Source organism: Pectinophora gossypiella, chromosome 17 (assembly GCF_024362695.1).
Source record: "Pectinophora gossypiella chromosome 17, ilPecGoss1.1, whole genome shotgun sequence".
Lineage (NCBI taxonomy): Eukaryota > Metazoa > Arthropoda > Insecta > Lepidoptera > Gelechiidae > Pectinophora > Pectinophora gossypiella.
In genome coordinates this window covers 15,273,041-15,299,719 of record NC_065420.1, presented here as the reverse complement: position 1 = coordinate 15,299,719, position 26,679 = coordinate 15,273,041, and the positions used below count along the sequence as shown (strand labels likewise).

General features: G+C 62.3%; 1 protein-coding gene across 1 annotated transcript; it reads right to left on the bottom strand.

The window, feature by feature from the left end:
* Window positions 1-8,962: 8,962 nt before the first annotated feature.
* LOC126374651 (uncharacterized) lies at window positions 8,963-11,431 on the bottom strand. Its single transcript, XM_050021342.1, has one exon. It carries the CDS (start codon window positions 11,429-11,431, stop codon window positions 8,963-8,965), a length of 2,469 nt encoding a protein of 822 aa, XP_049877299.1.
* Between the last annotated feature and the right edge of the window lie 15,248 nt (window positions 11,432-26,679).

The following is a 26,679-nucleotide window of genomic DNA, read 5'->3' as shown; positions in this document are numbered from 1 at the left end:
CTCTGAACACAGCGCGCCAGGGCGGCGTCCGCGAACGTTACGTCCACGATAGAGCCGCCCTGTTGCCGCACGCACGTGTTCACCGATCCACGGTTGAGAACGGTCAATCCGGCGGTCAGCACCCACTCTTCCACCGCCTCTCCTCGGCCGTCAGTCGACGGGCTTCCCCAGACTGTTGACTTGGCGTTGAGATCGCCGGCGACAATCACACGGGCAGTGCGTCTCCGCCCCACAAGCACACCGACCTCGAGCAGGAACTGCTCAAAGTCGGACAGGCTGCGGTTTGGCGAGAAGTACACACTGACCAGTGTGGTGTCCCCTAAGACGGCAGCGACACAACCTCCACCTCGCACAACGTGCTCGAATGGAGGCAATCCCGCCCCCGTCCGCGATATCAACGCCGCAACGCCAGTCCGGTCTCCCACCCAGTTGTCTCTGGACGGAATCGAGTACGGTTCTGAGACAAACACCACATCAATCAACCACTCTGCCATGCTCTGGAGCAACAGATCCTGGGCTCTGGCAGAGTGATTGATGTTGGCTTGCAGAACGTTGAGGGCCATTAATTGGTGCTCATCGGTTCCCCGGCACGTCCCGCAGCTTGCGGGCGGGAAGGTCGCGGCTGGGCCTGAGGGCCCCTGCGTGCCTTCCTTTTGCTCTTGGATTGAGCAGTACAAGTTGAGCTGCCCAATCGGTGTTCCGCCGGTCTACGCGCCGCCTCGCACACTGTGCAATGCGGGGCAGCGGAACACTGCGACGACTGGTGGCCGGTTTGGCCGCATCGAAAGCACTGAGTGCTCCGGTCCACCTCGGACTTGCACAGGGCGTGCGTATGCCCGACTTCGAGGCACCGGAAGCACCTCAGCGGACGCGGCTCCAGCACCCTCACCTGAGCAGAAGTCCAGCCCACCAAGAGGCGACCTCCTTGAGCCACCTTTTTAGCAGCTGTTACGGGGCAGCTTATCAAGATTGAGCCCATACCGCCTGCTCCTTCGCGTATGACCCCAGCCCTGACGCTCTCGACTGTGCAGCCTCCAGCCTTGGCAACTGCCTCTACCACCTCTTCAGCGGAGACGGAGTCATCCAGCCCCACGATGCGCATCTCAGCGCATTTAGTAGGTCTGGAGACTTTTACGACGTCTCCGCTCATAGACTCCTTCAGCTTCGCAGCCAAGGAGTCTGCCTTCTCGGCGCTGGAAGCGCCCGCAACCTCAAGCACTCGCGCACCGGTTGCCGCCTTGCGGATCCTGAGGCTGGAGATGCCGAGGCCCTGCAAGTCCACTTTGGACTTGGCCTCCCTCAGGATGTCCGCGTAGCTCGTTCCACTCTCCGCGGCCGCTGGCTGCAGTTGCACAACCACCGCAGCTGTGCGCGGTGGGTGCAGCTTAGGCGCCTTGGGGCGTTGTGGCGGTCGAGCAGAAGCCACTTTCTTCTTCCCGCCTCGGCCAACAACTATCCAGTCGTCGCCGGCGGGCCCAGAAGGCAATGGTTGGGCCTCATCTTGGCCTTTATTCCTTGCCCTCTTCCCTCTTCTCCCCCTGGAACCCCTCTTCTTCTTGGGGGTCACGGAGGTTGTGCCACTTGCAGTCGCGACTGGGCCCCGTGAGGCCGTTGGCGGATTGGCGCGTGTAGTGCCAACTGCAGTGACGGTCGTCTTCCTGCCTACGAAAGCAGCATGGGTCTCCTCTGGAGCAGTAGGAGTCCTGGCCGCAGCTGCGTAGGAGAGCGCATTCTTCCGGTCCGCCGCTAGCGGGGGACGCATCACCTTAGGAGGCAGGAGCCTGTCCTCCAGACCCGCTAGCCTCGCGTTGATCATGAAGCCAACTTGGCTAATGATCCGCGAGGCCAGGTCCTCGTCCTTTTCGGACACGGCTCGACTGCCATCAGGCGGCGGCGGGTTTGTCCTCATCGTCTGTTTGGGGCGCACAACTCTCGGGGCCGGTTCCGGGCACGGGCTCTCTGCGAGCGGCTCAGGAGCGGGCGGAGGCATTCTCTGGGAAGCGTTCAGAGAGTCCTTGAGTTTGCGCATCTCGTCACGGAGCATATCGATCTCCTTTTGCTGCGAATCTAGTTTCGCCTGTTGGCGAGTGTTCTGCTCCTGCAGTTTGAGCGTTTCATCGCTAGTGGATGTAGCGCGCAGGGCAGACAGAGTCTCTCGGATCAGCTGTGCGGCATCCTTCAGGGCGCGTACATACGTGCCCTTCAGTTGCCCCGATTTCACAGCGACATTCTGGATGATCCCGATTGCCTCTTTCGCCTTTTCATGGAGCTCTGCAGCCGTCGGTGCGGCGGCTTCTGAGCCCGAGTCCAATCGTGGAGTCTCCGTCTCCGACGGCGGATTAGAGCGTCGGAAGAAGAAAGTTCTTTTGGCCGCTTGGGCCACCTCTTGCTCAGCCTGAAGCCTGAGCGCTTCGCGTACAGCGCGATTGTGTTCGGCCTTGGCTTTGGCGAGGCCAACGTACTCACCGGTAGTGGGAGGACGTCCCCTACCCCTCTTAGCCCGAGCCTTGACGACGGACGAGCCGCGTGCCGTGCCCGACACTTGGCCCTCGTCGCCAGTGGACGGGTCTGAAAGCGAAGCTGTCTTTCGCTTTCTCCACAGCTTGCCCTCCGGAAGGGAGGTCACGCTCTCCATTGAGCACACAGTCCTTAGACTGCTCGCTTCGTCCGAAGACGAAGCGGGGCAAGGACTGATCCGATGCTGCACAGCCTGGGAGCTGGGCCCAGGAGCAGCGTCATCAGCACTGGGTGCTGGGGTCATGTCAGGTGTTGGTAGGCGCTCCAACACCACCCGCGCTTCAGGAAGCGCAGATGGTGTTGACGCGCGAGAGTCGCATCCGGGTTGGGCGTTGAACGCCGGGTAGAAGTCTACCCTATTACTCCTTGGTTCACGGAGGCTCGGTGAGCCTACGAAGCGGTCGCAGTCCCCCCCACATACGATTGGGGACCTTAGACCGGATTCACCAGTTTCCTGGCTACCGGCGTGGGTAATTAATTCTTTGAACGCTTTTTCCATATTTGCTGTACCTCAGCAGGCGGTCTCTTTTATTAACCAGGGTGAGCTCCCTGGGGTGCCCTCACGGCCTGGAACGCCAAACCATACAGCCCCTCGCCGGGCACCACAAACTTGAGCTTTCGGTGATTTTTTCAGAGGTTGTCTTCCTCGCGGCCCCCTCCGCTCAATGCGGAGGCGGCCCCCGTTCCAGACAGCATTGCGTCTGGGTTACGGGTCGGGCCGACGGTGGCCGAAGCCATTGCCCGGCATTGCTGCCGGACCCGCCGCCCCTGCCAACGGTGGGGCCGAAGCCCCTGTCATCTGGCCGAAGCCAGAGACGCCGTCGGATAGTCGCCCTCCTGTGTCCACTCTGCGCACCACCTCGTCCCTGCAGAGGGCCACGAGCGAGAGCGACTCCACCACGCTGTTTTGGTCCGCGCCGGCCGAAGCCGGTACCCCCCCATATCTGGGGGGGCATTCCCCTATCCGCCACCTGGGGACGCGCCCGATGGGAGATCAGCAACTCCACACGGGAACCTAACCTTTTTTTTTTTTTTTTTTTTTTTAACGTTGGGAAATGCGTTACGCATACCACGCCGCCCGGGGGGACGACGTGGTTATGTGGGACTCCCCGGAAAAGCCGGTATACCCACTAAAACCCAACGGTGTTCCTCCTCGCCGCCATGTGGCGGGGACACGGGAACGCAACTGCACACAACCGCGTCCCCGCCGGCGGATGCCCTCTTGGGCCCAGCGCCTATGGGAGCGCATCAAGCGCCTCCCCCACCGCCGAGGGCTGCCCGGAACACTTGGGCAGCCCTACAGCACGGGACCTATATTGTGGACGGCGGTCCCCCGACCACCGTCCACAGGTCCCCTTTAGAGCGGAGCTCTGTCCGTTTATGGAACGGTGTCCATCTGCTCCGCCCCGGCCCTCTTGGCCTTGCGCTTTTTCGCCTTTCGCTTAGGCGCAACCGTCTTCGGACCTTTGACTGCCGGCTTTTTGGCAGCAGAAATACATCCGCTGCCGCCGACGGGGTGAGCCGCCGGCTTGCCTGCCGTCTCACAGACGGGGCAGTGGGGCTCGGCCAAGCAGTCCCGCGCCTTGTGGTCGGGTTGGCCGCAGCGGAAGCAGAGCTTGCTGCGGTCAACCTCGCACGAGCACTTGACTCCGAGGTGCCCGGGCTCCAGACAGCGGTAACACCGTGCCGGTCTGGAGTCGAGGAGCCTTACTCTGGCCGACGTCCACCCGACCAGTAGTCGGCCAGAGTCGGACAGCCTCCTGGCGGCCGCGACAGGACAGCTGAGCCAGAGGGAGCCATCACCTCTCGGCCCAACGACGATTCGACCATACTTGAGGTCTTCGACCGCGCACCCTCCTTCCTTGGCCACAGCATCAGCCACCTCAATGGCGTCGGCTGAGTCGTCCAGCCCAGTGACGCGGATTTCCGCGCGCTTCACTGGGCGGACGACCCTGACCGCTTCCGGGCTGAGGACCTCCCTCAGCTTCTTAGCGAGGGAGTCCGCCTTCGCCGCCGAGTCCTCCCCTCCGATCTCAAGCAGGCGCGCACCCGTCGCCGCCCTGCGGAACCGCATGTTGCTGATTCCGAGGTCAGCGAGGGAGACGCGCCGCTTGGCGTCGGAGAGGATCGAGGCGTATGTTACGCCTCTCTCCTCGACTCCGGGCACCAAGGTCAGCGATACCGCTGCCGTTCTTGGTGTCCGGAGCTTTGCCCTCTTCTGGGCCGTGGGCCGAGGCTTTAGCGGCTCTTTGGCCGCTTTGGCCGCTTTGGCCGCCTTGTTTTTTGCCTTTCGGCCAACAACAGCGGTCCACGGCTCCGCCGTTGGTGCAGGGGCAGGCTGGCGCCGAGCCTCTGCTGCCTCCTGTGCAGCCAGACTTTTCTTCTTGCTTTTCCCCTTCTTTCCCGAAGAAGGGGGAGCAGAAGAGGCCTGGCTGTTTGTGGGAGCCTCTTTGACAGGCTTTGGTTCTGCGCCTGGTCCTGTCAAGGGGCGGCCACTGCCGCTTGTGGAGGCGACCGGGGCCCCTGCTGGCTCTTTGGCAGCGGGGTTTGCCCTGGCAGTCCTGACGTCCGCTGCAAGCGGGGGCCTCATACGGGGCTCGGGAAGGAGACGGCCCTCGATGCCGGCCAGCCGAGCGTTCAGCATATTGCCGAACATCTCGGCATTGGCGCGGGCCGTCTCCTCCAGTAGCTGGCGGAGGCTAGGCTCCGAGGACTGGGTTGGACGCTGCCGCAGCTCCTGAAGGTCGCGACGCAAGTCGGCGACCTCCCTCGCTAGCTTAGCGTTGGCAGTCTCCAACCGCCGCACTTCCTCCGATGTAGTCCGGGTTCGTATAACGGGAACCTAACCTAACCTAACCTAACCTAACCTAACCTAACCTAACCTAACCTTTTTTTTTTTTTTTTTTTTTTTTTTTTTTTTTTTTTTTTTTTTTTTTTTTTTTTTTTTTTTTTTTTTTTTTTTTTTTTTTTAACGTTGGGAAATGCATTTACGCATACCCGCCGCCATGGGGATGACGACGGGTTATGTGGGACTCCGGGATCTCAAGTATCCCGCCTACCCACTAAAACCCAACGGTGTTCATCTTGCCGCCTGAGTGGGAGCCACGGGGACGCGCCCGCATACATCCGCGACTCCCAGGCGGTGTCCATACGGACCCGGCTCGGTGAGCACTGTGGTGCTCTTAATCGTCAGTGACGCGCGGAACACACGCGCGCCTACCAACACGGGGACTTAGTGCCGGGTGACGGACGCCCCCCGCATCCGTCACCAGCATCCCCACTTACGGGACGCGCCGATCATGCGCCAACCTCCTCCGTCCCACCCGAGTCCGACGGATCGGGTCAGACGCAGGATCGGCCTCCCGCGACCTCTCGGCGGCCTCCTTCTGCGCCACCACGTCCTCGCAGAAGGAGTATACCGCCCTCCAGGCCCTCTCGCTGCCGACCATGGCCGAGACCACGGCAGGCAACGACAGATCCTGGCCCACCACGCACCTGAGTCGCGTCCGCGACTCAGCCCATTCTGGGCATGCGGCGAGAGTATGGTCCGCCGTATCCTCGGCGGCGCCGCAATGGTGGCAGACTGGGGTCGGCTCTCTTCCAGCGACCCTGCACAGGTATCTGCCAAAGCAGCCATGCCCGGACAGGACCTGCGTCAGGCGGAAAGAGAGCGCCCCGAACCGTCTATCGACCCATTCGTCTAGAACGGGTCGTATCGCCCCCACTGTTCTGTGACCAGCGCTCGGCGACTCCAACGTTTGCAGCCATCTCAGGAGGGTATCTCGACGAGCGTTATGTCTCAGTCTCGAGATCTCCTCCGGAGACGGCGCACCACCGTCAGCACGCGCTCGAGCCGTGTGTTGGTAAACACTGGCCAGAACTGTGGCGTCCAACTCCCATGGGGGGGTACCGGCCAAGGCGCAAGCAGCCTCGAACGAGATGGTACGGTACCCCCTCACCACTCTTGTGGCCATGGCTCTTTGAGGCCTCCTCAAGAGGGCCCTGTTATGGGCGCTAAGAGCGTCTACCCATATGGGAGCGCCATACAGGGCCATTGATCGGACCACCCCGCAGTACAGGCGTCGGCAGCCCACCTTTGGTCCACCAATGTTTGGCAGCAGCCGGCTAAGCGCGCCAGCAGCAGCAACCAGTCTTGGCGCCAAGCCGGTGAAGTGCGCACGGAAGTTCCATCGGCTGTCTAGGACGAGGCCTAGGTAACGCATCGTCGATTTGACGCCGATGGAAACTCCCCCCACCACTATGTGCGCACCAGTTGGCGGCGCTGCTCGAGGCCCATGGAAGCACAAGGCTTCCGACTTGGACAGTGCCACCTCAAGACCCAGCTGTCTTATTTTCCCCACCACGTGAGCCACGCCCGCCGTAGCGAGAATGGCAGCCTCTCGGTAGGTGCTGCTTCGAGCCGTCACAAGGGTATCGTCGGCGTAACAAGTTACGTCGACCCCTCGGAGATTCGCTCCACGCAGCACCCAGTCGTAGCCAATGTTCCACAGGAGCGGGCCGAGGACCGAACCCTGTGGAACACCGCACGACACTGACCACTCTCGCCATCCCTCAGACGCCGGGAAGCTCACGGCCCTCACGGAGAGGTATGCCGCTAGCAACCGGCGGAGGTACGGGGGCACCTCGTGGTACTTGAGCGCTTCCCGGATGCAGCTCCAGGGCAGGGTGTTGAAGGCGTTGGCGATGTCCAGAGACACCGCCAAGACGACCTCCCCCCGAGCTACAGCGGCGTCCGCTAGGGCCCTCACCCGCGCAATAGCGTCGATGGTGGATCTGCCCCGGCGGAAACCGAACTGGTATGCGCTCAAGTCCGGACCGACATCCTCAAGGTGCTCGATGATCCGAGCGGCGATAACTCGCTCGAGGAGCTTACTCGCCTCATCAAGCAGCACTATGGGCCTATAAGCAGACGGTGCATCTGCCGGCCTACCGTCTTTTTTAATCAGGACCAGTTTCCCCGTTTTCCAACGGTGCGGAAACTGGCCCCTCGCCAGGCAAGCTGTAAAAAGAGCCCTCAGCCATGGCTCTAACGCGTCCTCTGCCCTTAGGGCAGCAACCCACACACGGCCGGGAATACCATCGGGGCCTGGGGCGGTGTTTTTGGCCTGAAGCCTGCGTACCGCCACCCGCAGCTCTGCCTCGGTCACAGGGGGCACCTCTGCCTCATTGTTCGTGGCGTCTTCGTCTGGCTCGCCGCGCAGTGCCATCGGTGGAGGCGTGTGTTCAGGCCTGTTCGGAAACAGGGCCGACACGACTTGGCTCACAAGCTCCGGCTGGAGGCTCTGAGTCAGTGGGGGAGCCCAGGGGCGAAGCTTACGCCTCACCATCCTGTACGGCCTGCCCCACGGATCGGCGTCAAGAGACTCCAGCATCTCTCGTTCCGCCAAGTCTTTGGCCTCACCGATAGCCACCTGCAGGGCCCTCTTGGCCTCTCTATACGCATCGGCGGCCTGTGCTGTGAGCACCTCGTCTCGGATGCGACGTCTTCGGCTTCTGGTGTACCGGCGCCTCGCCTCTACGCAGGACGCGCGTAGCTGCGAGAGTTCGGCGGACCACCAGTACACCGCTCGCCGACCAGGAAGCGCTCTGACTCGCGGCATACAGGCATCGCAAACTCTTGCGATAGCCGCCTGTATTGCCTCAGCTTCCGTCTCGACATCCTGAGAGACCCCGGGATGGAGCCACGCCTCTATGATGACCGCCTCCTCCAGCGCGTCATAATCGAGGCGCTTTAATGCCCACTTGGGACCGTTGCCTTCCAGGGCTCGGATCGGGCTCGTCGGGGTAGCAGGGAGCGTGGACACACTGAATCGGATGTACAAGTGGTCCGACAGCGTCTCCACGCCCTCCTGCACTTCCCAGCTCTGAACACAGCGCGCCAGGGCAGCGTCCGCGAACGTAACGTCCACGATAGAGCCGCCCTGTTGCCGCACGCACGTGTTCACCGATCCACGGTTGACAACGGTCAATCCGGCGGTCAGCGCCCACTCTTCAACTGCCTCGCCACGACTATCTGTCGCCGGGCAGCCCCAGGCCGTCGACTTGGCGTTCAAGTCGCCAGCGACTATCACACGGACAGTGCGCCTCCGCCCCACAAGCACACCGACCTCAAGCAAGAACTGCTCGAAGTCGGACAGGCTGCGGTTTGGCGAGAAGTACACGCTGACCAGTGTGACATCGCCTAGGACAGCGGCAGCATAGCCCCCACCCCGCACAATGTGCGCAAATGGAGGCAATCCCGCCCCAGTCCGTGTAACCAGTGCCGCCATTCCGGTCCGGTCACCAACCCAGTTCTCCCTAGGAGGGACTGAGTATGGCTCCGAAACCATCGCCACGTCAATCAGCCACTCTGCCATGCTCTGGATCAACAGGTCCTGAGCCCTGGCAGAGTGGTTGATGTTGGCCTGTAGAGCGTTTAGAGCCATCAATTGATGCTCATGTGCTCTTCACCGGCTCGTCCCGCAGCTTGCGGGGGGGAAGGACGCGGGGGAACCTTTGGTCCATTGCGGTTCTTCCTTCTACTTCTGGATTGGGCAGTACATGTTGAACCGCCCAATCGGTGCTCTGCCGGTCTTCGCGCCGCCTCGCACACTGTGCAGTGCGGGGTGGCAGAACACTCCGAAGATTGGTGGCCGGTTTGGCCACATCGGTAGCATTGAGTGCTACGATCCACTTCGGAGTCACACAGGGCATGAGTATGACCGACCTCGAAGCATCTGTAACACCGCATAGGACGTGGCTCCAGGACCTTGACCTGCGCGGAGGTCCAGCCCACCAAGAGGCGACCGCCATCAGCCACCTTTTTGGCGGCTGCTATGGGACAGCTCAGCAGGATTGAACCCATTCCGCCTGCACCCTCGCGGATAGCGCCAGCCTTGATTGTGTCGGCCGTGCATCCTCCGGCTTTGGCAACTGCCTCCACCACCTCCTGAGTGGAGACGGAGTCATCCAGTCCCACAATGCGCATGTTTGCGCACTTTGTGGGTCTGGAGACTTTTACAACGTCTCCGCTCATCGACTCTCTCAACTTTGTGGCTAAGGAGTCGGCCTTCTCGGTGCTTGTAGCACCCGCAACTTCCAACACACGTGCGCCGGTTGCTGCCTTGCGAATCCTGAGGCTCGTGATACCAAGGCTCTGTATATCAACCTTGGATTTGGCTTCTCTCAGGATATCCGCGTATGTTGTTCCTCTCTCCGCTGCCGCTGGCTGTAGCTGCACAACCACCGCAGCCGAACGCGGAGGACGCAGCTTTGGCGCCTTGGGGCGTTGCAGCGGTTGGGCTGAGGCCACCTTCTGCTTACGACCTTTGCCGACAACAGTCCAGCCGGCGCCAGCAGGCCCTGAAGGTGGGGGACAGGCCCCACTCTGGCCATTGGTCCCTCCCTTCTTTTTCCTGTTCCTCCCCCCTCGCGTCTTCCTCTTTTTCGGAGGCGCAGAGGCCGAACTACTGGCCGCCGCAGTCGGGCCTTGCAAGGCCGCAGACGGGGCAGCACGCGAGGTGCTAGCGGCCGTGGCCGCTGTGGCAGTCGCTTTCTTAGCCACAGTTGTGGCGGGAGCCTTCGCTGCAGCAGCAGACGCCTTCGCTGCAGCAGCGTATGAGAGCGCGTTTTTCCGATCCGCCGCCAGCGGTGGACGCGTCACTTTTGGAGGCAGGAGCCGGTCCTCCAGGCCTGCCAGCTTCGCATCGATCATGAAGCCAACTTGGCTTATGATCTGCGCGACTAGGCCTTCCTCTTTATCAGACACGGCTCTACTGCTCGTGGCTGGCGGCGGATTCGCACGTCTTGCTGGTAAGGAGCGCACAGCTCTCGGCGCCGACTCCGGTTGCGGGCTCTCTGCAAGCGGTTCGGGAGCAGGCGACGGCACTCTCTGAGTTGGATTCAAAGAGGCCTTGAGCTGGCGCATCTCGCCACGGAGCACGTCTATCTCCTTTTGCTGCGCGTCAAGTTTCGCCTGTTGGCGAGCATTCTGTTCCTGCAGCTTGCGCGTTTCATCGCTGGTAGACGTGGCATGCAGGGCAGACAGAGACTCTTGGAGTAGCTGTGCGGCATCCTTCAGGGCACGTACGAACGTACCCTTCAGTTGTCCCGATTTCACAGCTACGTTGCGAACGATGCCAATCGCCTCTTTCGCCTTCTCATGCAGCTCTGCAGCCGTAAGCGAGACGGCTTCTGAGCCTGAGTCCATCAGCTGGGTTTCCGTCTCCGACGATGGGTTGGACCGTCGGAGGTAGAAAGTCCTCTTGGCCGCTTTGGCCACTTCTTCCTCGGCTTGCAGCCTGAGCGCTTCGCGCACGGCACGGTTATGTTCGGCCTTGGCTTTCGCAAGGCCGACGTATTCGCCGGTAGTGGGAGGGCGTCCCCTACCCCTCTTGGCCCGAGCCCTGAGGACGGGCGAGCCGCGTGCTGTTTCCGGCACTTGGCTGCCATCGTCAGAGGACGGGTCCGAAAGCGAAGCTGTCTTCCGCTTTCGCCACAGCTTGCCCTCCGGAAGGGAGGTCACACTCTCCATCGAGCACACTGTCCTTAGACTACTCACTTCGTCCGAGGACGAAGCGGAGTAAGGACGTGACCTTGGCTGCTCTGACTGAGCACTAGGCCCAGGAGCAGCTCCTTCAGCATTAGGTGCTGACTTCGAAATCGGTGTGGGGATGCGCTCCAGCACCACCCGCACTTCGGGAAGTGCGGATGGTGTTGGCGCGCGCGAGTCTTGTCCGGTAGTAGTGGCGTCGAACGCCGGGTAGAAGTCTACCCTTTGAGTCGGGGATTTACGAAGGCTATCGGAGCCTACGGAGCGATCGCAGCCCCCCCCACATACGATTGGGGGCCTTAAGCTGGATTCACCGGTTTCCCGGCTGCCAGCGTGGGTAGTTGAATTTTTGAGCGCTTCCATGGTCCAGTACATCTGGGACGGTTTTATTTACTGGGGTTGTCTCCCCAGGGTAGTCCTAGCGGCCTGACCGTCAGACCATCCAGCCCATCGCCGGACACCACCAACTTAAGCTTGCGGTAATTTTTTACAGAGGTTGTCTTCCTCGCGGCCCCCTCCGCTCAGTGCGAAGGCGGCCCCCGCTCCAGACAGCGTTGCGTCTGGGCTACGGGTCGGGCCGACGGTGGCCGAAGCCATTGCCCGGCATTGCTGCCGGACCCGCCGCCCCTGCCAACGGTGGAGCCGAAGCCCCTGTCGTCTGGCCGAAGCCAGAGACGCCGTCGGATGGTCACCCTCCTGTGTCCACTCTGCGCACCACCTCGTCCCTGCAGAGGGCCACGAGCAAGGGTGACTCCACCACGCTGTTTTGGTCCGCGCCGGCCGAAGCCGGTACCCCCCCATATCTGGGGGGGCATTCCCCTATCCGCCACCTGGGGACGCGCCCGATGGGAGATCAGCAACTCCACACGGGAACCTAACCTAACCTAACCTAACCTAACCTAACCTAACCTAACCTAACCTAACCTAACCTAACCTAACCTAACCTAACCTAACCTAACCTAACCTAACCTAACCTTTTTTTTTTTTTTTTTTTTTAACGTTGGGAAATGCGTTACGCATACCACGCCGCCCGGGGGGACGACGTGGTTATGTGGGACTCCCCGGGTGTCGCCACCCGGTATACCCACTAAAACCCAACGGTGTTCCTCCTTGCCGCCATGTGGCGAGGACACGGGAACGCAGTTGCACACAACCGCGTCCCCGCCGGCGGATGCCCTTACGGGCCCAGCGCCCATGGGAGCGCGTCAAGCGCCTCCCCCTCCGCCGAGGGCTGCCCGGAACACTTGGGGAGCCCTACGGCACGGGACCTGTGTTGTGGACGGCGGTCCCCCGACCACCGCCCACAGGTCCCCGTCAAGGCGGCGCACGGTCAATAGTGACCAGGTGCGCCTGGCGCCGCCTTCCTGGCCGTCTGCGGCGCATCGGAAGAGAGTCCGCGGAGTTCTCCCGCTCTCTCTCCGCTGCTTCCTTCTCAGACATCACTGCGTCTGAGAAGGTGACGACCGCTTTCCAGGCCGCTTCACTGCCGACCATGGCCACGATCATGGCCGGCAGTGAGATATCCGGGCCCAGCACGGCGGACAGGGCAGCGCGAGGGATCGCCCAAGCGGGGCACGCCTCGCGCGTGTGCCGTGCCGTGTCCACCACGCCTCCCACACAGTGGTGGCATTCGGCGGTCGGCTCCCTCCTGACCACTCCAAACAGATACTCACCAAAGCACCCGTGCCCGGTGAGGACCTGCGTGAGGTGGTAGGTGGGAGCGCCGTGTTGGCACTCGATCCAATCCCGAAGGACCGGTCGGATCGCCGCCACCAACTCCCGGCTGGTATTCGGGGTGTCCAACTCCTCCTGCCAAGTGTTAAGGAGGACATCTCGGGCGTCCTCCCTCCACTGCGCCACCTCACGGGGGTGCGGGAAATCGCCGTTGTTGTTGGCTTCCGCACGCCGCCTGTAGACCGCCGCGAGAACTCGTGCCTCAAGTTCCCACGGCGGACTGCCCGCAATCAAGCAGGCCGCGGTGTAGGATACCGTACGGTACGCCCGGGCCACTCTGAGCGCCATGACCCGCTGCGGTCGTCGCAGCAGGGTCCGGTTCCGGGCGCTCAGGGAATCCGCCCATATGGGCGCACCGTACAGCGCCATGGAGCGCACCACCCCCATGTAGAGGCGGCGGCATGCCCTTCCAGGGCCTCCCAAGTTTGGGAGCACTCCCCCAAGCGCTCCGGCTGCAGCCACCAATTTTGGGGCCAAGCGCCGGAAGTGCTCTTGGAAACTCCATCTGCCATCGAGGACGAGTCCCAGGTATTTCATCGTCGACCCGATGGCGATGGAGGTTCCGCCGACTACGATGCGGGCGTTGGGAGGCGGCCCGTTCCGAGGCCCGTGGAATGTTAGAGCCTCGGATTTGTGCAGAGCCACCTCAAGGCCCAGCTGCCGAATCCGGCGCACCACTTGCGCGACACCTGCAGTGGCGAGGACACCGGCTTCCCGGTGGGTGCTGCCGCGGGCCGACACGAGAGTGTCGTCAGCGTAACAAGTTACGCTGACCCCCCGCAAAGTGGCCCCGCGCAACACCCAGTCGTATCCGATGTTCCACAGGAACGGTCCCAAGACCGAACCCTGTGGAACACCGCACGACATCTCCCGACGTGCCCAACCGGCTCGTGTCGGGAACACCACCGCCCGTCCATTAAAGTAGTCCCGGACCAACCTTTGCAGGTGGCCGGGAACCTCAAAGTGGTCGAGCGCCGCCGTGACCGCGTCCCAGGGGAGCGTGTTGAATGCGTTGGAGATGTCCAACGACACCGCCAACAACACGTCGCCCTGTGAAACCGCCTCCTCCGCCTGCTCCCTGACGCGGGATATCGCGTCGATCGTCGACCGACCCACACGGAACCCATATTGGGTTTCGTGTAAATCGATGTGCTCGGCGAGACGATGGACAAGCACGCGCTCAAAGAGCTTGCTTGTCTCGCCGAGCAATACGATAGGCCGGTAGGCGGACGGCTGGTCAGCCGGACGGCCGTCCTTCTTAAGAAGGACAAGCTTGCCCTCCTTCCAGGAGCTGGGGAAGCGACCCTGCACCAAACATCTGGTAAAAAGGGCCCGAAATTGGCTCCCCAGCTCCAACAGTGCTAGGGCTAGCACTCGCCCTGGCACCCCGTCCAGACCAGGGGCGGTCTTTTTGAGGCGGAGTTTCGCCGCGGCGTACCGCAACTCCGCCTCGGACACAGGCCTCACCTCCTGCTCATCCGCGACAGTCACAGGCCGGGCAGACCACGCCCGACTCGGGAACAGCGTCTGCACCACACTCTCAACCAACTGGGGTTCGAGAGTTGTGGTGAGTGGCGGAGCCCAGGGCCGGAGCTTCCGCCTTACTGCCCGATATGGTCTGCCCCAGGGGTCCCGGTTTAGGAGGGCGAGCCACTCCTCCCAGGACTCCTGTTTGGCCCGCGATATGGCTGTCTGGAGGGCACTACAGGCGGTCCTGTACTCGGTGTACAGGGCAACCTCCAGAGGCCCGTCACGGATGCTGCGCCTTCGGCATCTCGTGTACCTGCGGCGCGCAGCGACACAGGTTTGGCGCAGTTGGTGTAGTTCAGCGCGCCACCAGTACACCCGCCGACGTGGGGGAAGCGGTCTGGCTCTGGGCATCGACGCATCGCATACATTCGTAAGCGATACGCCGAGCAGCTCCGCTCCCGCATCCACATCCTCGGGTGGGCCGGCATCCATCACCCAGCCCTCCACAATGGCCGCCTCCTCGGCCAGCTCACGGTCCAGTCGACCTAACACCCAACGAGGGCCCTCCTCAGTAGCGCGAGCCACAGGCGCCATTGTGGAGGCAGACGTAGAGACATCGAAGCGGATGTATCGGTGATCCGACAGTGTCTCCACGTCTACCTCCACCTTCCACCCTTGAATTCTCCGGGCCGTGGAGGGGGTCGCGAACGTGAGGTCCACTATTGACCCCCCCTGTTGGCGGACACAGGTGTCGTTGGTGCCCCTGTTTAGGATCACCAGGCCCGAAGTCGCCGCCCAGTCTTCTAGCTCCTCTCCCCTCGCGTCCGTCGCGGGCGATCCCCAGGCCAATGACTTGGCATTGAAGTCCCCCGCGACGATCACGGGGAGAGAGGGAACCAGCGCAATCAGCGCGCTGACCTCAGTGAGGGCCCGCTCAAAGTCGGCAAGGTGCCAACTCGGCGGTAAGTACACCCCCACGAGTGCGACGCCGCCAACAACAGCCAGCACGCTTCCCCTACCCTTCGCTACTTTTTCGAAGGGAGGGGAGCCACTAGCAGCGGGAGCGAAGATGGCCACAGAGTTGCCGAGGTCCGCTATCCAATCGTCCCGGGCAGGGACCACATAAGGCTCCGCGATCACCGCCACATTTATCGACCACTCCGCCATGGTTTGGGCCAGCAGGTCCTGTGCCCTGGCGGAGTGGTTGATATTCGCCTGTAGGTAGCGGATGGACTCCATTTATGGATTTGTGTCCATCCGCTCCTCTCTGGCCTTTTTGGCCTTGCTCTTCCCTTTTTTCTTTTTCTTTTTAGAATTTAGGGCGCTTTTCCTCATCGGGGCCTGCGTATTCGGCTTTTTGGCCGCGGAGATGCAGCCACCACCACCAATTGAGTGCGTTGCAGGCTTGCCCGCCGCCGCACAAATGGGGCAGTTGGGCTCGGCAACGCACTCCTGTGCCTTGTGATCGGGCTGACCGCAGCGGAAGCAGAGTTTGCTGCGGTCAACCTCACAGGTGCATTTTACACCTAGGTGTCCCGACTCTAGGCATCTGAAACACCGTATCGGTCTGGAGGCGAGGAGCCTCACTCTGGCCGAGGTCCATCCCACCAGTACTCGGCCAGAGTTCGCCACTTTCATGGCGGCAGTGACAGGACAGCTCACCCAGAGTGAACCATCCCCTCGCGGGCCGACAACTATTCTGCCGCACCTAACCGCCTCGACCGAGCACCCTCCTTGTTTCGCCACCGCCTCCACTACTTCGGCAGTGTCGACCGAGTCATCCAGGCCTGCGACGCGGATTTCCGCGCACTTCACAGGCCGTGCGACTCGGACCGCCTCGGGGCTGAGGACCTCCTTGAGCTTAGTGGCCAAGGAGTCCGCTTTCTCGGCCGAAGCTTCTCCGCCGACTTCCAACATGCGCGCGCCAGTCGCTGTCCTACGGAACCTCAGACTACTAATGTTGAGGTCCGCAAGACGGACACGCTCTTTTGCGTCCGAAAGGATTGACGCGTACGTCACACCCCTTTCCTCAGCGCCCGGCGCCAGCGTCAGTGTGACGGCTGCTGTTTTGGGCGCACGGATCTGCCTTTCCTTCTTCTTGGTCGGTGCCGTGGACGTGGCTTTCTGCGACTCCTTCGCAGCCTTCGTCGCCTTAGTCTTGGCCTTTCGGCCGACGACTGTGGTCCACGGCACCTCTTTAGGCGCGGGAGCAGACTGGTTCCGCGCCTCGGCCGCTTCCTTTGCAGCCAAACTCTTTTTCTTCTCCTTCTTCTTCCCCGCAGGAGGGGGCTCAGAAGGAGTCTGACCGCTGTTGGGGGCCTTTTTCGCCCGCTGACCCGAGCTTGACCCAGTAGCGGGGAGGCCCTTTCCGCTGGTGGAAGCCACTGGGGCCCCTGCTGGCTCTTCACGAGCAGGGTCTGCCCTGGCGGCTCTCACATCCGCTGCAAGCGGCGGCCGTCGGCGAGTCTCCGGCAGGAGGCGGTCCTCAATGCCGGCCAGTCTAGCGTTCAGCATTGTGCCGAACGTTTCGACGTTAGCCCGAGAAACCTCCTCCAACAGTTGCCGGAGGCCTGGCTCAGAGGGCTGAGCTGGTCGCTGTCGCAGCTCCTGCAAATCGCGACGCAGTTCAGCAACCTCCTTCATTAGTTGGGAGTTGGCGGCTTCCAACCTCATCACCTCTTCCGACATCGTCCGGGCTCTGATCAGGGACACAGCCTCTTGAATGCACTTCACGGCGTCCTTCAGGGCCCGGACATAAGTCCCCTTTAGGTGTGAGGACTTCGTGGCAACCATTGAAATGGTTTCCAACGATGTCCTCACAACGTTGGCTAGAGCAGCGGATGTTTGCTGCTCTTCCTCCTCCGCTTGAGTTGCTGGTTGGGGGCTGGGCTGTAAAGAGGCCCTAGCCTCCCTCATATTCCGGGCCATTCCAGCTACTTCTGCCTCTGCCTCAAGCCGGAGGCTTTCGGCCAGCTCCTCATTATATGCCGCCCTGGCTGCGGCCAGGCCGACATATTTGCCGGTGGAGGGCGGGCGCCCTCTCCCCCTCTTGGACTTGTGGGCCGCCCCTTTGAGGGGTGATCCCAGCAGGTCCAATTCCTCCGCCTCTGCATCCGACCTGTTCCTTTTCAGGAACGGCCTTCTGAGGTCTGACCTCCCGGACGACACCGTCACCATGCTGGCGCAGGAAGAGTCCGAGTCCATTGACTCCCCCTCCCGGCCAGCGGAAATTGTGGTGACGGGTGTGTCGCAGCGCGTTAGCACCACGCTTAGTCGTCGACCTTTCTCAACTTCGGATAGCCGATCCTTGCCGCTAAGGATCGGCTCTCCGGAGTTGACATCCTCCTCCACAGTCCCCTTACGGAGACGGGTGGCGCAAGCGCCTAGGCCAGGGCGCTGCAGCGCTTCCGGGGTGGTGGATCCCGGTTGCGCCACAGAATGCCCCGCGGACTTGGTGTCCGCTTCACGGCCAGTGAACAACTGTGCCTGAGCACGCTTATATTTATCTCCCTCTTCTCCCTTCCTCACCTCTACACTCCCAACTTCCAGCTCCGAAACGTCGGCTTTGTTAGCAAAAGTATCCATTATGAGTCCCACGAGTATGGGGGAAAGGGTGGTCCATCCGGGCAGTGCCCCCTGTACCCGGATAACCCTAATACCGCTGGGGTGCGGGAGGTGCCCCAGGGTTGGTCGCTAGCTGGCGGAGAATACCCCCTCCGCCACCTTCCGGCGCCCCGACGCCGCGCGAAGGCCCGAAGGCACCTCAACGCCGGGACTTTGGGGGTTTTTTATTGAGGTTGTCTCCTCTTGGGCCGGCCGACCAAGGCAAGCCCCTTGGTCCTGGTAGGCCGCGAGACATGTCCACGACACCTAACCAGGGTAACAAGTTTGGCGACGGTGGCCGAAGCCTGTTCGACGGGCATGTATTCATGGCCGCCGAACCCGTCACCGACGGCGCCACGCGCCTCCTCCTCCAGGTGGATTTTTTAAAGAGGTTGTCTCCTCGCGGCCCCCCCCACTTGTGTGGGAGCGGCCCCCACGCCTCGGAATACCGAGGGTTGCGGGTGGCCCGACGGCCGCCGTGCAATACGAACGACCGCCGCGCGCAGGCGAAACGCCCCCTCCTGGCGGTTTTTTACAGAGGTTGTCTCCTCGCGGCCCCCTCCACTCAATGTGGAAGCGGCCCCCGACCCCTTTGGCGCCCCACCACAAAGCGCTAAGGGGTTACGGGTTGCGCAGCGGTGGACTTTGCCACCGCCGCGCTGGATTCCTCTTAGCTTCACTGCATCATTGGGCTAAAGCGGCACCCGCCGATGCAGCTATTGAGCCCCCCCGCCACGACAAGGCGAGAATCCATTGGGGGGGCCTAACCTAACCTAACCTTTTTTTTTTTTTTTTTTTTTTTAACGAGGAGAAATCCGTCATGGATACCCAGCCGCCCGGGGAAAGCGACTGGGTTATGTGAGACTCCTACTCACTAAAACTCCTCGGTGTTCAGCAGCCTCCGCCTATTGGCGGGTGTGCGGGGACGTTTACACACTCTTCCGTGCAACCTAACCTAACCTAACCTAACCTAACCTAACCTAACCTAACCTAACCTAACCTAACCTAACCTAACCTAACCTAACCTAACCTAACCTAACCTAACCTAACCTAACCTAACCTAACCTAACCTTTTTTTTTTTTTTTTTTTTTTTTTTTTTTTTTACGTTGGAAAATGCATTACGCATACCACGCCGCCCGGGGGGACGACGTGGTTATGTGGGACTCCCCGGGTGTCGCCACCCGGTATACCCACTAAAAACCAACGGTGTTCCTCCTTGCCGCCATGTGGCGGGGACACGGGAACGCAACTGCACACAACCGCGTCCCCGCCGGCGGATGCCCATACGGGCCCAACGCCCATGGGAGCGCGTTTAGCGCCTCCCCCTCCGCCGAGGGCTGCCCCGGAACACTGGGGAGCCCTACGGCACGGGACCTATGTTGTGGACGGCGGTCCCCCGACCACCGCCCACAGGTCCCCGTCAAGGCGGCGCACGATCAATAGTGATCAGGTGCGCCTGGCGCCGCCTTCCTGGTCGTCTGCGGCGCATCGGGAGTGAGTCAGCGGAGTTCTCCCGCTCTCGCTCCGCCGCTTCCTTCTCAGACAACACTGCGTCTGAGAAGGTGACGACCGCATTCCAGGCCGTTTCACTACCCACCATGGCCATGATCATGGCGGGCAGTGAGAGGTCCGCCCCTATCACCGCGGACAAGGCAGCGCGAGGGACCGCCCAAGCGGGGCACTCCTCGCGGGTGTGCCGTGCCGTGTCCACGGTGTTGCCCACGCAGTGATGGCAGTCTGCGGTGGGCTCCCTACCAACCACCCCAAACAGATACTCACCGAAGCACCCGTGCCCGGTGAGGAGCTGCGTGAGGTGGTAGGTGGGAGCGCCTGGGCACTCAATCCAATCCCGCAGAACGGGTCGGATTGCCGCAACCAACTCCCGGCTGGCATCCGGGGTCTCCAGCTCCTCCTTCCATTGCTGGAAGAGGATAGTGCGGGCCTCCTCCCTCCATTGTGCTACCTCCCGAGGAGGCGGGAGATCGCCGTTGGAGTTGGCGTCAGCGCGCCGCCTGTACACTGCCGCGAGAACTCGCGCCTCTAGCTCCCACGGCGGACTGCCCGCTATTAGGCAGGCCGCCGTGTACGACACTGTACGGTATGCCCGGGCCACCCTGAGTGCCATGACCCGCTGCGGTCGCCGCAGTAGGGTCCGGTTTCGGGCGCTCAGGGACTCCGACCATATAGGCGCACCGTACAGCGCCATGGAGCGGATGACCCCCATGTACAGGCGGCGGCATGATCCTCCTGGACCCCTCATGTTGGGGAGCACACCTCCGAGCGCTCCGGCTGCAGCCACCAATTTTGGGGCCAAGCGCCGGAAGTGCTCCTGGAAACTCCATCTGCCATCGAGGACGAGTCCCAGGTACTTCATCGTCGACCCGATGGAGATGGAGGTTCCGCCGACCACAATGTGGGCATTCGCTGGTGGTGCGTTCCGCGGCCCGTGGAACGCCAGCGCCTCCGATTTGTGGAGGGCCACCTCGAGCCCGAGATGTCGAATCCGACTCACCACCTGCGCCACTCCGGCCGTGGCGAGAACTCCGGCCTCCCGGTGGGTGCTGCCGCGGGCCGACACGAGAGTGTCGTCAGCGTAACAAGTTACGCTGACCCCCCGCAACGTGGCCCCGCGCAACACCCAGTCGTACCCGATGTTCCACAGGAACGGTCCCAGGACCGATCCCTGTGGAACACCGCACGACATCTCCCGACGTGCCCAGCCGGCTCGTGTCGGGAACACCACTGCCCGTCCGCTGAAGTAATCCCGGACCAACCTTTGCAGGTGGCCGGGAACTCCGAAGTGGTCCAGGGCATTCATGACCGCGTCCCAGGGGAGCGTGTTGAAGGCGTTGGATATGTCCAACGAGACCGCCAACAACACGTCACCCTGGGAAACCGCCTCCTCCGCCTGCTCCCTGACTCGGGATATGGCGTCTATGGTTGACCGGCCGACCCGGAACCCATACTGGGTCTCGTGCAGTTGGATGTGCTCGGCGAGACGGTGAACGAGCACACGCTCAAAGAGCTTGCTCATCTCGCCGAGCAGCACGATGGGCCGGTAAGCTGAAGGCTGGTCAGCCGGACGCCCATCCTTCCGCAGGAGAACGAGTTTGCCCTCCTTCCAGGAGCTGGGGAAGCGACCCTGCACCAAACAACCGGTGAATAGGGCCCGAACTTGGCTCCCCAGCTCCGAGAGCGCTAGGGCTAGCACTCGCCCTGGCACACCGTCAAGCCCGGGTGCGGTCTTTTTGAGGCGGAGTTTCGCCGCGGCGTACCGCAACTCCGCCTCGGACACAGGCCTCACCTCCTGCTCATCCGCGACAGTCACGGGCCGGGCAGACCACGCCCGACTCGGAAACAGCGTTTGCACCACGCTCTCAACCAACTGGGGTTCGAGAGTCGTGGTGAGTGGCGGAGCCCAGGGCCGGAGCTTCCGCCTCACTGCCCGATATGGTCTGCCCCAGGGGTCCCGGTCTAGGATGGCAAGCCAATCCTCCCAGGACTCCTGTTTGGCCCGCGCTATGGCCGTCTGGAGGGCACTACAGGCGGTCCTGTACTGTGCGTACAAGGCATCCTCCAGAGGCCTGTCGCGGATGCGACGCCTCCTGCAGCGCGTGTATCGGCGCCGAGCTGTTACGCACACCTGGCGTAACTGGCGCAGCTCTGCGCGCCACCAATACACTTGCCTGCGTGGGGGGAGCGGTCTAGCTCTGGGCATCGACGCATCGCAGATGTTCGCAAGCGATGCGCCGAGCAGCCCCGCTCCCGCGTCGATGTCATCGGGAGGGTCGGTGTCCACCACCCAGCTCTCCACGATGGCGGCTTCCTCCGCCAGCTCACGATCGAGCCGCCCAAGCACCCACCGAGGGCCATCCTCCGCAGAGGGGCGGATCGTTGGTGCTGTTGTGGCGGCAGACGTGGAGACATCGAACCGGATGTACCGGTGATCCGACAGTGTCTCCACGTCTACCTCCACCCTCCACCTTCGGACTCTCCGAGCCAGGGAGGGGGTCGCAAACGTGATGTCTACGATGGACCCCCCCTGCTGTCGGACACAAGTGTCCTCTGCGCCTTGGTTGAGGACTTCTAGGCCCTGGGTCGCCGCCCAGTCCTCCAATTCCTCTCCTTTCGCGTCCGTCGCGGGTGATCCCCAAGCCGTGGATTTGGCATTGAAGTCCCCCGCGACGATCACGGGGAGGGAGGAGACTTGCGCGATCAGCGCGCTGACTCCTGCGAGAGCCTGTTCAAATTGGGCGAGGCTCCAGCTAGGTGGGAAGTAAATTCCCACGATAGCTATCCCGCCAGAGACTGCCCGAATGCATCCCCTGCCCTTCGCTACTTTATCGAGGGGAGGGGAGCCACCGGAGGTAGGGACGAAGATGGCCACCGAGCTGGTGTGGTCACTCGCCCAATCGTCCCGATTTGGAACCGCGTATGGTTCAGAGATCACCGCCACGTTTATCATCCACTCCGCCATGGTTTGGGCCAGAAGGTCCTGTGCCCTGGCGGAGTGGTTGACATTGGCCTGGAGGAAACGGATGGGTTCCATTTACGAATTGGTGTCCATCCGTTCCTCCCCAGCCTTCTTCAGCTTGCGCTTCCCTTGTTGCTTAGCCTTTGGGACATTGCTCTTCGGGGCCTTGGATGCCGGCTTTTTGGCAGCGGAAATACATCCGCCGCCGCCGATAGGATGGGCCGCCGGTTTGCCCGCCGCCGCACAGATGGGGCAGTGGGGCTCAGCACCGCAGTCCTGCGCTTTGTGGTCCGGTTGGCCGCAGCGGAAGCAAAGCTTGCTGCGGTCAACCTCGCACGAACACTTCACCCCTAGATGTCCCGACTCCAGGCAGCGGTAGCACCGCGTTGGTCTGGAGCCGAGAAGCCTCACTCTGGCCGAGGTCCACCCGACCAGTACCCGGCCAGAGTCGGTCACCTTCTTGGCGGCCGCGACCGGGCAACTGAGCCACAGTGAGCCGTCTCCTCTCGGGCCGACGACGATCCGGCCATGCTTGATGTCGTCGGCCGAGCACCCGCCTTCCCTTGCCACCGCATCTACCACCTCGATGGCGTCAGCCGAGTCGTCCAGCCCAGTGACGCGGATCTCCGCGCATTTCACTGGGCGGACAACTCTTACCGCCTCGGGACTGAGAACTTCCCTCAGCTTCTTGGCGAGCGAGTCTGCCTTCGCCGCCGAGTCCTCCCCTCCGATCTCAAGCAGACGCGCACCCGTGGCCGCTCTGCGGAACCTCACGTTACTAATCCCGAGGTCCGCGAGGGAAACGCGCTGCTTGGCATCGGAGAGGATGGACGCGTAACTGACGCCTCTCTCCTCCGCTCCGGGCACTAGGGTCAGCGTCACTGCCGCTGTTCTGGGCGCTCGGAGGGCAGCCTTCTTTTGGGCCGTGGGCCGAGGTTTTGGTGCCTCTTTGACCGCCTTGGCCGCCTTGTTCTTGGCCTTCCGGCCAACAACAGCGGCCCACGGCTCCGTCGTTGGTGCAGGGACAGTGGCTGTCGATGCTCGCGCTTCTGCAGCCTCCTTAGCCGCCAGGCTCTTCTTCTTGCCTTTCTTGGCCTTTTTCCCCGCGATGGGAGAATCAGAAGGAGCCTGGCCGCTATTGCCAGTCTTCTTGGCTGTCTCCTTGCCGTTCTTCTTCGACCGCTGGCCCAGGCTAGGCTCAGTAACAGAGACGCCACCACCGCTAGTGGAAGCAACCGGGGCCTCCGCTGGCTTTTTGTGAGCGGGATCTGTCCTGCCAGCTCTGGCGTCCGCTGCAAGCGGGGGCCGCACACGGGTCTCTGGGAGGAGCCGGCCCTCGATGCCGGCCATCCGTGCGTTCAACATATTGCCGAACATTTCGGCATTCGCACGGGCCGACTCCTCCAGCAGCTGTCGGAGACTCTGCTCCTGAGACTGGGCCGGTCGCTGCCGCAACTCCTGCAGATCGCGGCGCAGGTCTGCAACCTCCTTCGCCAGTTGCGCGTTGGCGGTCTCCAACCGCAGGATCTCCTCCGAAGCGTTCCGGGATCTAATTAGGGACACCGCTTCCTCGATCCCCTTCGCTGCCTCCTTTAAGGCCCGGACGTAAGTCCCTTTGAGTTGGGACGATTTGCTGGCGACCATCAGAATGGTCTCCAGCGAGGCCTTGACGATGCCAGAGAGAGCGGCGCTCGTCTTCTCCGCCTCCTCCGGAGACTGTGCCTCCATTAGGGGGCTGGGCTGTAAAGAGGCCCTAGCCTCCCTTACGCCTCGAGCCACGCCAGCAACTTCCGCTTCGGCACTAAGCCGAATGCTCTCGGCGAGCTCCTGGTTGTATGCTGCCCTGGCTGCGGCCAGGCCAACATACATCCCAGTTGATACCGGGCGTCCCCTCCCCCTCTTCGACTTGTGAGCCGCCCCTTTGAGGGGCGACCCAACAGAGTCGCCTGAGTCGTCCTCCAGCTCGGGGTCCGACCGGTTCCTTTTAAGGAACGGTCTTCTTAGGTCGGACCTCTCTGACGTCACCGTCACCATGCTAGCACAGGAGGAGTCTGAGTCCATTGACTCCTCCCCCTGGCTAGCCGCCTTCGTGGTGACGGGTGAGTCGCAGCGCGACAGAACCACGCTCAGCCGGCGTTCCTTCTCGATTCCGAGTGCCAGATCCCTGCCGCTTGGGATCTGCCTCTCGGAGTCGCTTCCTCCCTCTTCTGTCCCTTCACAGGGACGAGTGGCGCAAGCGCCTAGGCCAGGGCGTTGTGCCGCTTCCGGGGTGGTGGATCCCGGTTGCGACACAAGTTGCCCCGCGGACTTGGTGTCCGCTTCACGGCCAGTGAACATCTGTGCCTGAGCACGCCAATTTATTTCTCCCGTTCCATCATCGTTCCTCCCTATCTCTCCCAGCTCCGACGCATCGACTAAATTAATTTTTGAAATATTCATTTTGAGTCCCACGAGTGTGGGGGAAAGGGTGGTCCATCCGGGCAGTGCCCCCTGTACCCGGATAACCCTAATACCACTGGGGTGCGGGAGGTGCCCCAGGGTTGGTCGCTAGCTGGCGGAGAATACCCCCTCCGCCACCTTCCGGCGCCCCGACGCCGCGCGAAGGCCCGAAGGCACCTCAACGCCGGGACTTTGGGGGTTTTTTATTGAGGTTGGCTCCTCTTGGGCCGGCCGACCAAGGCAAGCCCCTTGGTCCTGGTAGGCCGCGAGACATGTCCACGACACCTAACCAGGATAACAAGTTTGGCGACGGTGGCCGAAGCCTGTCCGACGGGCATGTATTCATGGCCGCCGAACCCGTCACCGACGGCGCCAAGCGCCCTCCTCCTCCGGGTGGATTTTTTAAAGAGGTTGTCTCCTCGCGGCCCCCCCCACTTGCGTGGGAGCGGCCCCCACGCCTCGGAATACCGAGGGTTGCGGGTGGCCCGACGGCCGCCGTGCAATACGAACGACCGCCGCGCGCAGGCGAAACGCCTCCTCCCGGCGGTTTTTTACAGAGGTTGTCTCCTCGCGGCCCCCTCCACTCAATGTGGAAGCGGCCCCCGACCCCTTTGGCGCCCCACCACAAAGCGCTAAGGGGTTACGGGTTGCGCAGCGATGGACTTTGCCACCGCCGCGCTGGATTCTTCTTAGCTTCACTGCATCATTGGGCTAAAGCGGCACCCGCCGATGCAGCTACTGAGCCCCCCCGCCACGACAAGGCGAGAATCCATTGGGGGGGTAACCTAACCTAACCTTTTTTTTTTTTTTTTTTTTTTTTTTTTTTAACGAACCTAACCTAACCTAACCTAACCTTTTTTTTTTTTTTTTTTTTTTTTTTTCGTTGGAAAATGCGTTACGCATACCACGCCGCCCGGGGGGACGACGTGGTTATGTGGGACTCCCCGGGTGTCGCCACCCGGTATACCCACTAAAAACCAACGGTGTTCCTCCTTGCCGCCATGTGGCGAGGACACGGGAACGCAGCTGCACACAACCGCGTCCCCGCCGGCGGATGCCCATACGGGCCCAACGCCCATGGGAGCGCGTCTAGCGCCTCCCCCTCCGCCGAGGGCTGCCCCGGAACACTGGGGAGCCCTACGGCACGGGACCTATGTTGTGGACGGCGGTCCCCCGACCACCGCCCACAGGTCCCCGTCAAGGCGGCGCACGGTCAATAGTGACCAGGTGCGCCAGGCGCCGCCTTCCTGGTCGTCTGCGGCGCATCGGGAGTGAGTCAGCGGAGTTCTCCCGCTCTCGCTCCGCCGCTTCCTTCTCAGACAACACTGCGTCTGAGAAGGTGACGACCGCATTCCAGGCCGTTTCACTGCCCACCATGGCCATGATCATGGCGGGCAGTGAGAGGTCCGCCCCTATCACCGCAGACAAGGCAGCGCGAGGGACCGCCCAAGCGGGGCACTCCTCGCGGGTGTGCCGTGCCGTGTCCACGGTGTTGCCCACGCAGTGATGGCAGTCTGCGGTGGGTTCCCTGCCAACCACCCCAAACAGATACTCACCGAAGCACCCGTGCCCGGTGAGGAGCTGCGTGAGGTGGTAGGTGGGAGCGCCTGGGCACTCAATCCAATCCCGCAGAACGGGTCGGATTGCCGCAACCAAATCCCGGCTGGCATCCGGGGTCTCCAGCTCCTCCTTCCATTGCTGGAAGAGAATAGTGCGGGCCTCCTCCCTCCATTGTGCTACCTCCCGAGGAGGCGGGAGATCGCCGTTGGAGTTGGCGTCAGCGCGCCGCCTGTACACTGCCGCGAGAACTCGCGCCTCTAGCTCCCACGGCGGACTGCCCGCTATTAGACAGGCCGCCGTGTACGACACTGTGCGGTATGCCCGGGCCAC